The following is a 12,387-nucleotide window of genomic DNA, read 5'->3' on the forward strand; positions in this document are numbered from 1 at the left end:
AAACTAAACACAGCTCACATATGACGTTTTCCAATTGGTAGGGTTGTATTTATTACAAAATGGTGGTTAGACTGAAAATGCAACACATAATCGCCAAAATACCCTTAATTTTGTTTCTAAAAGTATAATTTTTTAATATTTACTGTGTTTTGTTGCTATTATTGAATGTTAACGCTCAAAGTTAGCAACAAAATGAACATTACCTGACTTGGCATTACTTCAATGGAAAATCAGCTAAATCTTGAAAATATTTGCAATTTCTTGAAAAAAAAATGTCTCTATTTGTTAATTTTTTGTAATATAAATGTTATTTTAAAATATTTTTTTATTATTTGACATCCACACATTCATATTTGTATTTTTATTTTTGAATTGGTAGCACTTTTATCGCAGTTAAAATTAATTTGTATAATTTTACACGTTAACTCCTAACGTGTATAAATTTTAAATTATATGAAATTGCCTTTGAACGTTAGCAACAAAACACAACTATTTTATAACAAAGTATGGAATCATTTGTTCCTATTTAAATTCTATATTTTAAACTTTTAATATTACAATTTTTTTTGAATTTTACTTTGTAGAAAATTTTTATTACAATGCACAAAAATACACCCACCTTCAAGTATAATGAAATTTATTCACAATCACATTATTTTATGAAATTTGCCACAAATGTCTTTCTGGTCCGAGGAACCTAAAATAAAACTTATGAAGAAGTTTGGAAGAATTTCTTATAGGAATATTCAAACAACGAATATTTATTATAAAATTGTATCAATAGTATTTGTTAGATCATTTGATGAGAACTGAACTGTTTTTTTATATATTACAATATTTTTCGAATATTGTGAACTATAACCTATTTAGGACATTTTACGATTTGCAAGATTTTTCCACACTCTATGAAGTTCCTGTTAAGACTTTAAAATATTAGGAATTCAAGTTTCTTAACGAACTGCAAGATTTTCGACTTTTTCTAGAGTTTTGGTGAAATTTTTAATAGGAAATACATATTTGTAATTTTATCAACGAATTGCTAAATTTTTCGATAGTTTCAAGATTTTTTGTGTAATCTATGAAATTTTTAGGGCATTTTTCGAATTTACTCTACAAATTGCAAATTGCTATCCACTTGTTCTAGATTTTTTGTTTTTTTTTTTTCGATTTTTTTCAGAAGTTTTCTGAAATCTTTCAACTGTTTAGGAAATTTTAGAGTTTTTTATGAATTTCATGATTTCTTCGGCTTGTTTTGTTCTTTTACGATGTGTTTTAGAGTTTTTGTGAAATTTTTCAACATTTGTTAACTCTGTTATTTATTGGAGTTTTATTAAACACTCAAAGTGCCAGGTTATCCCACGTCGGTACAGAGAGGCCTTCAATCGGAGCCCCGAACAATTAATTGATCAAAGCATTATTTGGTCTCCACCAATTTAATGAAACATAACCTCAAACGAGTTAAGTAAAACAAAACACAATTAATGCATAAATTGGAAGCAGTTATATGGAGTAAAAAAGAAAACTCATTGTCAACAGCGGTTGTAGTTCCAATGTGCTAGCGAGATGCAACTCTGACGAAAGCTTTGTAATTTCCTGTACGATCTAATAGATCTATACTAAGCTTATATCTAAAACATAGAATCATTTATTCGTGCGACAAACTGGATAGGAATGCAGATAATTGGGTCGAAGTGCACTAATACGCTGACCGTTTTCTATTTTACTGCTATCACAAAGGGATCTGGACCCAAGAGTGTCCCTGGTGCTAACAGCAATTGACAACCTGCTAACCTAACCTAATTCTCAGTTTTAAATCTCATGGAATCTATGTGAAGAATTAGGAAATTAATCTTTGGCACAAAAGAAATCTAGCTAAAAATTCCAATGCTATTGAATTGCGAAAGTATTTTTTTAACTCATTTCATGTAGAAGAAACTAAATAAATACCTATTATTGTCTCTGCAAATATCACGAAAGAGCCAATTAAAAAATACCCGGCAACACTACAGCATTCACAAATACAACTATGCAATTTACTAACTAAACACATCTTCTGTAATAATGTTCGAAATTCGAACAAAAATTTGACAAATGTCAACAAAACATGGAGGCTGTCAAATTTTCGAAATTCTCCCTTCTTTTCCGCTAAACTGTCAAAAACGTAGGTTGCAATTCTTGAAATTTTATTAAATAATTTCTTGAAAATTTAATTTTCCTAACAATTTTAAAAGAAAATAACAAAAGAATACTACAATACAAAATGTGTCTAATACAATTAATATTTCTTTAATTTCTTTTCATAACTATAAAAACGATTGCAATGGATTTTAATTGTGGATAAAAATACAAATTTGTATATATGGATTTGTTTATGTGTAATGGATGTTTGGTAAACTAAAGCAGTAGCGTACAATGGCCAAGTCAAAGAATCACACTAACCACAACCAAAACCGTAAGGCCCATCGCAATGGCATCAAGCGCCCAATGCGTAAACGCCACGAATCTACCATGGGTGTAAGTATTAAGTGATTTTATTTGTCATTTGAGTTTGGCACTAATGTTGGTATATTTTTATTTTTTAGATGGATGTCAAATTCTTGACCAACCAACGTTTTGCCCGCAAGAACAACTTGTCTCGCGCTGAAGCCGACAAGCGTTTCAAGGAACGTGTTGCCGAACAAGCTGGCAAGAAGAAGCCCGTTTCCCTACAATAGATTGTTTGTTTATTGCAAAACAGAAGTAGATTTTAATGTAGTGTGAATTTGCATTTGCTGCCTACAAAAAGTTTTTAAGGAATTAAAAAACAACAGAAAATACAAAATATTTTTGTAAACAAACTTGCAAACAATTTATTTTTTTTTTTATTACAAAACTTTTAAGAACTTAATAGTATACACTTAACACTTTATGGAATGGTATATATTCCAATTCTTTGGCATATTGGCGTCTGTAATCCCAAAGGAAATGGTCAATTAGTATGGAATTAACATGATCTTTAGATATATTGGGATGTTTTTCTTCTAATACTTGTAACACCTTGTCCTTAACTTGTTCGACTATGTAAATGGAAGCACCTCTTATTTCCACTTCCCGGGGATCACCATTCTTAAGCAATTCATCAGATTTTAATAGCTGCATTAATTCTTCATTGTACTCCAATGAACCAAAATGTACCAACACCTGTGGTACACGGTAGTCAGCAAACATGGTGATTTGGTATAAATCTTTAAATGCACCCAAACCTTCACCCCTGAAACAGGCCCATACATCTCCTACCAGAATTGAGCTCGTTTGTATAAAGCTACACGTTGGCCACAAAAATCAGCTTCATCCCTAAAGCAGGGGAATTCCTGGACGATAAGTTTTAACAAATTTAAAGCTGATCCCTCGGCTGCTTTAACCACATTTTCAAATTTTCCCTGCCACTTCTCCAAAAGTCTCTGACCAACTTCATGAAAACATTTTAAACGTTCTTCCAGCAAAGGCACCATAGTGTTTCCATCATCAGAACGGAATATATGTTTAACGGTGTCCATGGTAATTTTACTATAATACTCAGCATTTGTTATATCCAAGCCTTCCTGCATGGCTCGGTTAAGGGCAGCACAGAGAGCAAAATAGCCGGTATATCCCATTACCTTGTATTTGGTATAATCAGCTGGAATATAATTAAGTCATTCGAATATTATGTTAAAATTTGCTATTTGTATTTGGTACTTACTGGGCGTCCAGAAACAAAAATTCAATGTGTCCACCACAAATATCCATTCCAAAGCATAAGCATCTGTGGGCTTTGGATGCAAATCATGTTGCGAAAAATTGTTTACGTTGATGCGCTGGTCTTGTATGCCTTTGATTATTTCTTGGCAAAGATTCTCAATGCCTTCTGGTTTTACTTTAATATATTTTGCATTTTTCACTATAAATTCTCCAGATTCTCGGGGTAATAAAGGAATTTGAGACATTTTTTCGAGTAAAAAAAAACAGTTAAAAAAATTTTGCCGCTGGAGTTGCAGACAGAGCCCTGCGCCGACAAATATTAACGGCGGCGGCGACTGACACCAAATATGTCGGCGGCGGCTTAAGATCGACTGTAAGCCGGCTAAGTTTTCAACTACGTTTAGTTTTTAAATTTTCAACAATTTTAAATAAAAAACGGAATCCGAGAGATCAGAAAGTGGGATTTTGGAAGCAAATATATTGTTTATAACAACAAAACAGAGCAAGCTCAAAGTTGTGTGAGAAATTATGCAGGATGAATAAAAAATTCTTAAAAATTAAAAACAAATCCTTTCTCCAAGTTTTACGAGGATCTGCCGATATTTAACCCTATCCTCCATATAAAACATCTTGCAGAAAATCAGTTTCTAAAAAATTTTGCATAAGAAAATATAAATAGCTTAACGATTTTGATTGATTCTAGCTACAATGGTTTTCCAGATATACAATTTGTTACATATGGGAGATTCCACGCAAATTATTGCAATTTCTCTAAATGTTCTTTAGTAAAATTTGAAGACTATAGCTCTAATAGTTCTCAGATATACGAATTTTTCTATTTAATTCATATGGTAGTTCCAAGCCCCCCAGATGAAAGTCCGCCCTTTTTTCTCCAAAATGTTCAGATGAATATTAAAGTTCTTCGTGCCAAAATTTGAAGAATTTAGTTCTATTAGTTTCCCAGTTTCACTTTGAAAACATTATTAGAGTGTATGAAAACTCGCAACTCTAAAGGCAGACTATTCCTATTTTAGCTGTATTTCTTTATGATTAAAATAAGTAAGGAGTAAGAGTTATATTCGGCAATCATTTGTCGTAAAAAAGCAAATTTCGGAAGTGGTCATATACATATATATATGGACTTTGATCATTAGATTAATAAGAACGTCACCGTGATTTTCGGATTAGGGACTTAATGTGGATTTGGGTCAATTATGGACAAAGTTCTCTATAATTTAAAGTACTTTTTTTAATTCTACTATAATTCTATCATAATGATAACTTTTGGTATGATGTATTAGCTATAAACTAATTTTCTGTAAGAGGGTTATAATGGCGGACCGATCCTCATAATTTTATTTTTCATAAATGTAGGATTCGGTTCCTAAAAATGTTTTTTTCGTCGACATCGACATTTGAAAGCCATTTATGTGCGTTTAAGTCATTTTCTGAAGAAGATTTCATATACATATTTACATTACATATTTTCGTTCCAACAAAAATTATTTTATTATGTATTATTCTGCTGAGATCAATGGTATAATAATAAGTATGTATCCCAAGGATACCCCCTGAATACGGCAATCAGCTTCCGTCCATGCCTCTAGGTGATAATATACCATGTCACCACTAGCCGACCGACCACCACCCGCCTAGGTGACTAGGGAGGTATAATAATTGCCACTCTCTTGTGGGCATTCTTCCAGGAGACCCATCATGATGCCTCCTCTTTCTTGAAAAGAAAGACGTTCTTTATAGACCAATAAATAATTTATTAACACCATTACTTCAATTTTTTAATCTTCTAGATCTCACAAATACGCCAAATCTAGATTTCAATAAACACTTTTGGGTATTAAACGAAAACAACACCCGCCTGGAAAAACATTTTCATCATAGTTATTAACAATTTATCTAAATTAAACCAAACACTTGCTGTTTCTTTGCACAATGACCCTCGGTATAGGAGTATAGCGGAAAAATTTTCGGCGGCGACGGCTTTGACATTTGTTCGGTGGCTAGGCTTAGTCGCTTAAACCGAATCGCGTAAGTCTCTGGTTGCAGATAAATAAAATATTTTAACAGGTGTTGATCGTAAACAATGTTGCCGGATAATTGTAGAATGAAAGATAAAGCAGGTTTTAATGATACGCAGTATTTCGATAATTTAAATTACAGTTAAACTGTAACTGATAAATAAGAAAAGAAAAGTTTTAAAGAAAATGTAAATTCTATGTAAATAATAATGTATTTGAATACGTACAGTTTTTAGCGCGATTGCCAGTGTTTATTTCCAAAGTCAGTTTTCTTAAGAAAATACACAATATATGCGTATTTTTACTTTCCACTTATAATATGTAAAATAGGGGTATTTTACTTCTCGGTTTTTAATTCCCAAACTCAAAATTTTCTTCTAATTCCGTGTGTCGCTTTCTTCGCACCAATAATGAAAACAAACTTTGAAAACAAAAACAACAGGCAAATTTTGACACATACCATATGGGTTAGTGGATAACAGAAACAAATTGCTTGTGAAGATTGAAGAGGTTGCACAAGAAGTTCTGTCGTAAACTTTATTAATACACTTTGCTTTTGATTAGTTAAATAAGGGAGTTATATCTGTGGACAGTATGCCGATAAGCGAGATAATAAGCAGTTTGTCAACTAATCCATATTTCGGAGCTGGATTTGGTTTGTTTGGTAATAGGCGCTGGTGCAGCAATATTGCGAAAAGGTCTGCAAGGTGGTCTGGTACTTTTTCGACGTCATTTTATGATAACTTTAGAAGTTCCTTGTCGCGACAAGTCTTATCAATGGCTTCTTCAATGGATAAACTACTAGAGGCGCCAGGGAAACACAACATTTAAGCGTTGAGACATCGTTTGTCCAGAAAGACACGGGGAAAAATCCAAACAAAATACGATTTCATTCCTAGTATAGGAAAGCATTTAATGTATTATCGCGGCGTTTGGATCCAAGTGGAAAGGAATCGAGAACAACAGACGCTTGACTTGCATATGGGTGTGCCATGGGAGTCCTGTAACTCTTACTGCCTTTGGTCGTAATAAGCAGCTATATTTTGATATTTAGAAGATGCACGACAACTTGCCTTAGAAGCAACAGAAGGAAAAAACTATTATGTATACTGCTATGGGTCCGGAGTGGAGACCATTCGGTCATCCACGTAGACGTCGACCAGTATCTTCGGTTGTTCTAGACAAGGGAGTAAGTGAGCAAATAATTTCAGATTGTAAAGAATTCATAAGTAATTCACAATGGTACACTGACCGGGGAATTCCTTATCGCAGAGGTTATTTACTATATGGTCCTCCTGGTTGCGGTAAATCTAGTTTTATTACGGCATTAGCCGGGGAATTGGAATATGGAATATGTCTTCTCAATTTGTCAGAAAGGGGATTGACAGATGATCGCCTTAATCACCTGCTAAATGTTGCACCAGAACAGTCAATTATTCTATTAGAGGATGTTGATGCTGCTTTCGCTTCCCGAGAAGATGTTTCGAAACAGTCTGCAGCATATGATGGTTTAAATAGGGTAACATTCAGTGGACTACTCAACTGTCTAGATGGTGTCGCCTCTACTGAAGCACGCATAGTATTTATGACCACAAACTACCTTGACCGCTTAGATCCTGCTCTGATAAGACCAGGTCGTGTTGATATGCAAACATATGTGGGTTTCTGTACGGAATATCAACTAGTGGAAATGTTTAATAGATTCTACAAGCAGGAGGATAATTCATCAAATAATTATGCTCTCGATTTTGCCAAGGCTGTGCTAGCTGTTGGCAAACCCGTAAGTCCAGCTCAGATTCAGGGTTATTTTATGAAACACAAGACAGCAGCAGCTAAAGATGTTGTAAATAATTTGTCACAAATTTGGAATAAAGAAAAAATTTTCTAAATTTATTTTTTTTTGCAAATTTCTATTTTATTTTTTATGTTTTTGTTCGTATTTGTAAAATACATGTATGTATTATAGTAAATAGAATAGATATTTTAGTCTATAGTCTAGATATTCTAGTCTATAGTCTTGTCTGTAGTCTAATCTATAGTCTAGGCTATAGTCTAGTCTATAGTCCAGTATAGTCTATAGTCAAGACTATAGTCTAGTCTATAGTCGAGTCTATAGTCTAGTCTATAGTCTAGTCTATAGTCTAGTCTAGTCTATCTATAGTCTAGTCTATAGTCTAGTCTATAGTCTAGTCTATAGTCTAGTCTATAGTCTAGTTTAGTCTATTCTATAGTCTAGTCTATAGTCTAGTCTATAGTCTAGACTATAGTCTAGTCTATAGTCTATTCTATAGTCTAGTCTATAGTCTATTCTATAGTCTAGTCTATAGTCTAGTCTATAGTCTATTCTATAGTCTAGTCTATAGTCTAGTCTATAGTCTAGTCTATAGTCTAGTCTAGTCTAGTCTAGTCTAGTCTAGTCTATAGTCTAGTCTATAGTCTAGTCTATAGTCTAGTCTATAGTCTAGTCTATAGTCTAGTCTATAGTCTAGTCTATAGTCTAGTCTATAGTCTAGTCTATAGTCCTAGTCTATAGTCTAGTCTATAGTCTAGTCTATAGTCTAGTCTATAGTCTAGTCTATAGTCTAGTCTATAGTCTAGTCCTATAGTCTAGTCTATAGTCTAGTCTATAGTCTAGGTCTATAGTCTAGTCTATAGTCTAGTCTATAGTCTAGTCTATAGTCTAGTCAATAGTCTAGTCTATAGTCTAGTCTATAGTCTAGTCTATAGTCTAGTCTATAGTCTAGTCTATAGTCTAGTCTATAGTCTAGTTATAGTGTAGTCTATAGTCTAGCCATAGTCTAGTCTATAGTATACTCTATTGTCTAGTGTATAGTCTAGTCAATAGTCTAGTCTATAGTCTAGTCAATAGGCTAGTCTATTTTGTAGTCTAGTCTTTCTAGTCTAAAGTCCAGTCGCAATCGCTAACAACATGATGATTTTTGCTCTCCATACGATTGTGGTTAGAATTGTAATCAGCTGTAAAAGTAACAAAAACAACATTCAAATTTTGACAGATGGTCAATGAACAGAAAACAAATTGCCTGCGATTTTAGATGTTGTACAACAAGAAAGTCCTGGTTTAGACTGGACAATTTACTTGCGCTAGGGAGTTTGAGTTGAGGGAGAGAATCATTTTATTTCTGTCTTCTTCTCTCTCACATACAAAATCAAAACTTGCGCAATTATAATTGCGCAGTCTAAATCAGGGCTAGGTTCTGCCGTCACTTTATTAACCTAGTAAACAATTTTTTTAGACATGTCTGATGTCAGAAGTTTTCTAAATAATTCTTACCCTATTCTGTAACTTTTCAATGTTTTCAACCGATTCGTTATGTAACAATAAATATCGGTTGACTTAACGATTTATCTATTCTCCATTTTAACGTTAACTATCTATCGTAAATAAATGTATTTTTGTTATTTTAAAATTCTGACCGACAAATCTAAAAAATTTTTCCGAATTTCTTCAGACAACAGTTACGAATTCTCCCATACGATTTTCGTAACATTTCCTAACCGACTTGGATACGAAATCGCCATCTTGTGCAAATTTTCGGTATAATTTCTGACCGAATTGGTCAAAAATTGTTTACTGGGAATACACTTTGAATTTCAACGTTATGACTGTCTGTGCTTTTGATAAGGTAAAAACAGGATGCCAATAAGTGAGATAATAAGCAGTTTGTCAACTAATCCATATTTTAGTGCAGGATTTGGTTTGTTTGGAATTGGCGCTGGTGCAGCAATATTGCGAAAAGGTCCGCAAGGTGGTTTGGTACTCTTTCGACGTCATTTAATGATAACTTTAGAAGTTCCTTGTCGCGATAAGTCATATCATTGGCTTCTTCAATGGATAACTACTAGAGGGGGCGCGAGAAACGCAACATTTAAGCGTGAAACATCATTTGTTCAAAAAGACACGGGGAAAATCGAAACAAAATACGATTTATTCCCAGTATAGGAAAGCATTTATGTATTACCGCGGCGTTGGAGTCAAGTAGAAAGAAAATCGAGAACAACAGACACTTGATTTGCAAATGGGTGTTCCATGGGAATCCGTAACTCTTACTGCCTTTGGTCGAAATAAGCAGATATATTTTGATATTTTAGAAGACGCGCGAAACTCGCAATAGAAGCAACGGAAGGAAAAACAATTATGTATACTGCTATGGGTCCTGAGTGGAGACAGTTTGGGCATCCTCGTAGACGGTCGACCAGTATCATCTGTTGTTCTAGATAAAGGAGTAAGTGAGCAAATAATTTCAGATTGTAAAGAATTCATAAGTAATTCGCAATGGTACATTGACAGAGGTATTCCTTATCGAAGAGGTTATTTACTATATGGACCTCCTGGTTGCGGTAAATCTAGTTTTATTACGGCATTAGCCGGGGAATTGGAATATGGAATATGCCTTCTCAATTTGTCAGAAAGGGGATTGACAGACGATCGCCTCAATCATCTTCTAAATGTTGCACCGGAACAGTCGATAATATTATTGGAGGATGTTGATGCTGCATTTGCTTCTCGGGATGATGTTTCAAAACAGTCCGCAGCATATGATGGTTTAAATAGGGTAACATTTAGCGGCCTTCTTAACTGCCTAGATGGTGTTGCATCTACTGAAGCGCGTATAGTATTTATGACCACAAACTACCTTGAACGATTAGATCCTGCTCTGATAAGACCAGGTCGTGTTGATATGCAATCATATATGGGTTTCTGTTCGGAATATCAACTAGTGGAAATGTTTAATAGATTCTACAAACAGGAGGATAATTCATCAAATGATTATGCTAGCGATTTTGCCAAGGCTGTGCTAGCTGTTGGCAAACCCGTTAGTCCAGCTCAGATTCAGGGTTATTTTATGAAACACAAGACAGCAGCAGCTAAAGATGTTATAAATAATTTGTCACAAATTTGGAATAAAGAAAAAATTTTGTAAATTTACATTTTTCTTCAAATTTCGTTTCTATTTTTTAAGTTTTTTTTTTACGTTTAAAAATAACCCGCAGAACATTTCTTACCCAGATTTAAATCTTGTTTTTCAATAATGTATTTAATAATGAAAGTAAACTTAATTTAATTGACCAACTTCATATAAATAAGATCCCAAGAGTTTAGTCTGTAAATACAATAAAATATCTTTCAGCACCAATTATATTAAAAATAATAAATAAACTTACTCCTTCAATGTAATTATAAATATCAATCTTTTCCTTTTGAGAATGGGCACCATCATCACTGGCCCCCACAGGCACTAGAATAACATTTTTACCCGTTGCCTCTTGCAATGTCAAAGTTATGGGTATAGAACAGCCTTCACGTGTCATATCAGGTTCAACGTGGAAGACATGCTTTATTGCTCGTTTAGCAGCTTCATAATGAGGATGATTGGGATCGCCAGACCATGGTTTAGCGGAACTTATCATTTTCACTATCATTTTATTGGGTGAACTACGTTCGGACCATTTCTCATTTAGATATTTAAGAACACATTCGGTTACATGATCGGGATCTTGGTTGTATACTAAACGTATTGAAAACTTGCCAATAACTTTGGCGGGTATAACTGTTTTGGCACCGGCTTCTGAGAAGGCACCTTCAATGCCGTGTATCGATAAAGAAGGATAACGCCATCTGTGCATTAACAATTGAGATTTGTTCTCGTTGTGAGGCAATTTAGTTGCACCGATATCTTTTCTAAAATAATGCATATAGTTTTTAATTACTTTATGGAAAATTAGTGGAGCAGTTTCAGTGCCAGAAGATTAAACGTTTAGCCTCCTAAAAGGTTTTGTGTAAATGAAAATAAAATAGTACTTACTTAATTCCTCAACATCATGATCAATTTTATCATAAATTTCCAATTCATTGTGTAATAAAGGAGCAACCTATCAAAAACAAAAAACAATACAATCCATATTCCTCAAGTAATACCAACATTATACAACTCACATCTCTATCAATGCCCGGTATTAGAATATTAGTATCTTTATCCACTAAAGTACTTAAAAGCCAACACAAATCAGGCATAGCCTCATGGACAGTACCACCAAATACACCACTATGTAAATCCTTCTGAGCACATTCAATTTCAATGGTAAAGTAGACCAAACCACGTAGACCATAGGTTAGGCAGGGTTTAGTTTTGCCTAACCAATAATTATCCGAAATGCAAACGTAATCAACATCACGCAAAAAATCATTTTTAAGACTCATGAGAAGCTCATCTAAGCCTTCGCTGTCACTTTCTTCCATTCCCTCCAAAACAAATTTAACATTGACAGGTAAATCAATATTTAATTTCTGATAAGCTTCAATAGCATGTATCCAACAAAGTACGGGACCCTTGTCATCAGTCGATCCACGACCCCATAATTTACCATCTATTTCGGTTAGTTCGAAGGGTTCGGTGGCCCAGCCGTCTTCTTTAAGGGCTGGTTGAACATCCAAGTGGCCATAAACCAAAACTGTATTCTTTTTCGAATCCTAAAAAGAAATTCGATTTATAAGTGTTATTTTTGGAATAATATTTTAAATTTCACCTTTCCTATTGTAGCCAATAGAACTTTAGGTAATGGAATTTCTTCTCCGTTTGCTAAAGTTTCTTTACCAATATCAGCCAATCTG

General features: G+C 33.9%; 3 protein-coding genes and 2 pseudogenes across 4 annotated transcripts; 3 read left to right on the forward strand and 2 right to left on the reverse strand.

Moving 5' to 3' along the window:
• The first annotated feature begins 2,099 nt into the window (after positions 1-2,099).
• On the forward strand, positions 2,100-2,837 carry LOC119614576 (60S ribosomal protein L29-like). Of its 2 annotated transcripts, none has more exons than XM_037970689.1 (3): positions 2,100-2,161; positions 2,401-2,514; positions 2,583-2,837. In XM_037970689.1, the coding sequence occupies exons 2-3, from the start codon at positions 2,413-2,415 to the stop codon at positions 2,712-2,714; spliced, it is 234 nt and encodes a 77-aa protein (XP_037826617.1). In that variant the 5' UTR covers positions 2,100-2,161; positions 2,401-2,412; the 3' UTR covers positions 2,715-2,837. The 2 variants fall into 2 exon arrangements, with proteins under 2 accessions (XP_037826617.1, XP_037826616.1); XM_037970688.1 differs by having other exon boundaries at positions 2,404-2,514.
• Positions 2,824-4,040, reverse strand: LOC119614575 (queuosine salvage protein-like). Its single transcript, XM_037970687.1, is given in 3 exon segments — positions 2,824-3,281; positions 3,284-3,658; positions 3,722-4,040. Coding segments are annotated over 3 exon segments (1,017 nt in total). The 5' UTR covers positions 3,966-4,040; the 3' UTR covers positions 2,824-2,883.
• Positions 4,041-6,296: 2,256 nt separating this feature from the next.
• On the forward strand, positions 6,297-7,650 carry LOC119614579 (annotated as a pseudogene).
• A 1,657-nt stretch (positions 7,651-9,307) lies between these two features.
• LOC119614578 lies at positions 9,308-10,773 on the forward strand (annotated as a pseudogene).
• On the reverse strand, positions 10,736-12,383 carry LOC119614572 (cytosolic non-specific dipeptidase-like; the record flags this gene model as incomplete). Its single annotated transcript, XM_037970684.1, has 5 exons — positions 10,736-10,879; positions 10,941-11,457; positions 11,578-11,648; positions 11,713-12,246; positions 12,303-12,383. Coding segments are annotated over 5 exons (1,251 nt in total), but the record flags the coding sequence as incomplete, so codon positions are not given.
• Positions 12,384-12,387: the final 4 nt, after the last annotated feature.

The sequence above is a fragment of the Lucilia sericata genome, unplaced genomic scaffold (assembly GCF_015586225.1).
Source record: "Lucilia sericata isolate MDLA Ls3-8-SP2 unplaced genomic scaffold, ASM1558622v1 Contig003072F_arrow, whole genome shotgun sequence".
NCBI classification, from domain to species: Eukaryota; Metazoa; Arthropoda; class Insecta; order Diptera; family Calliphoridae; genus Lucilia; species Lucilia sericata.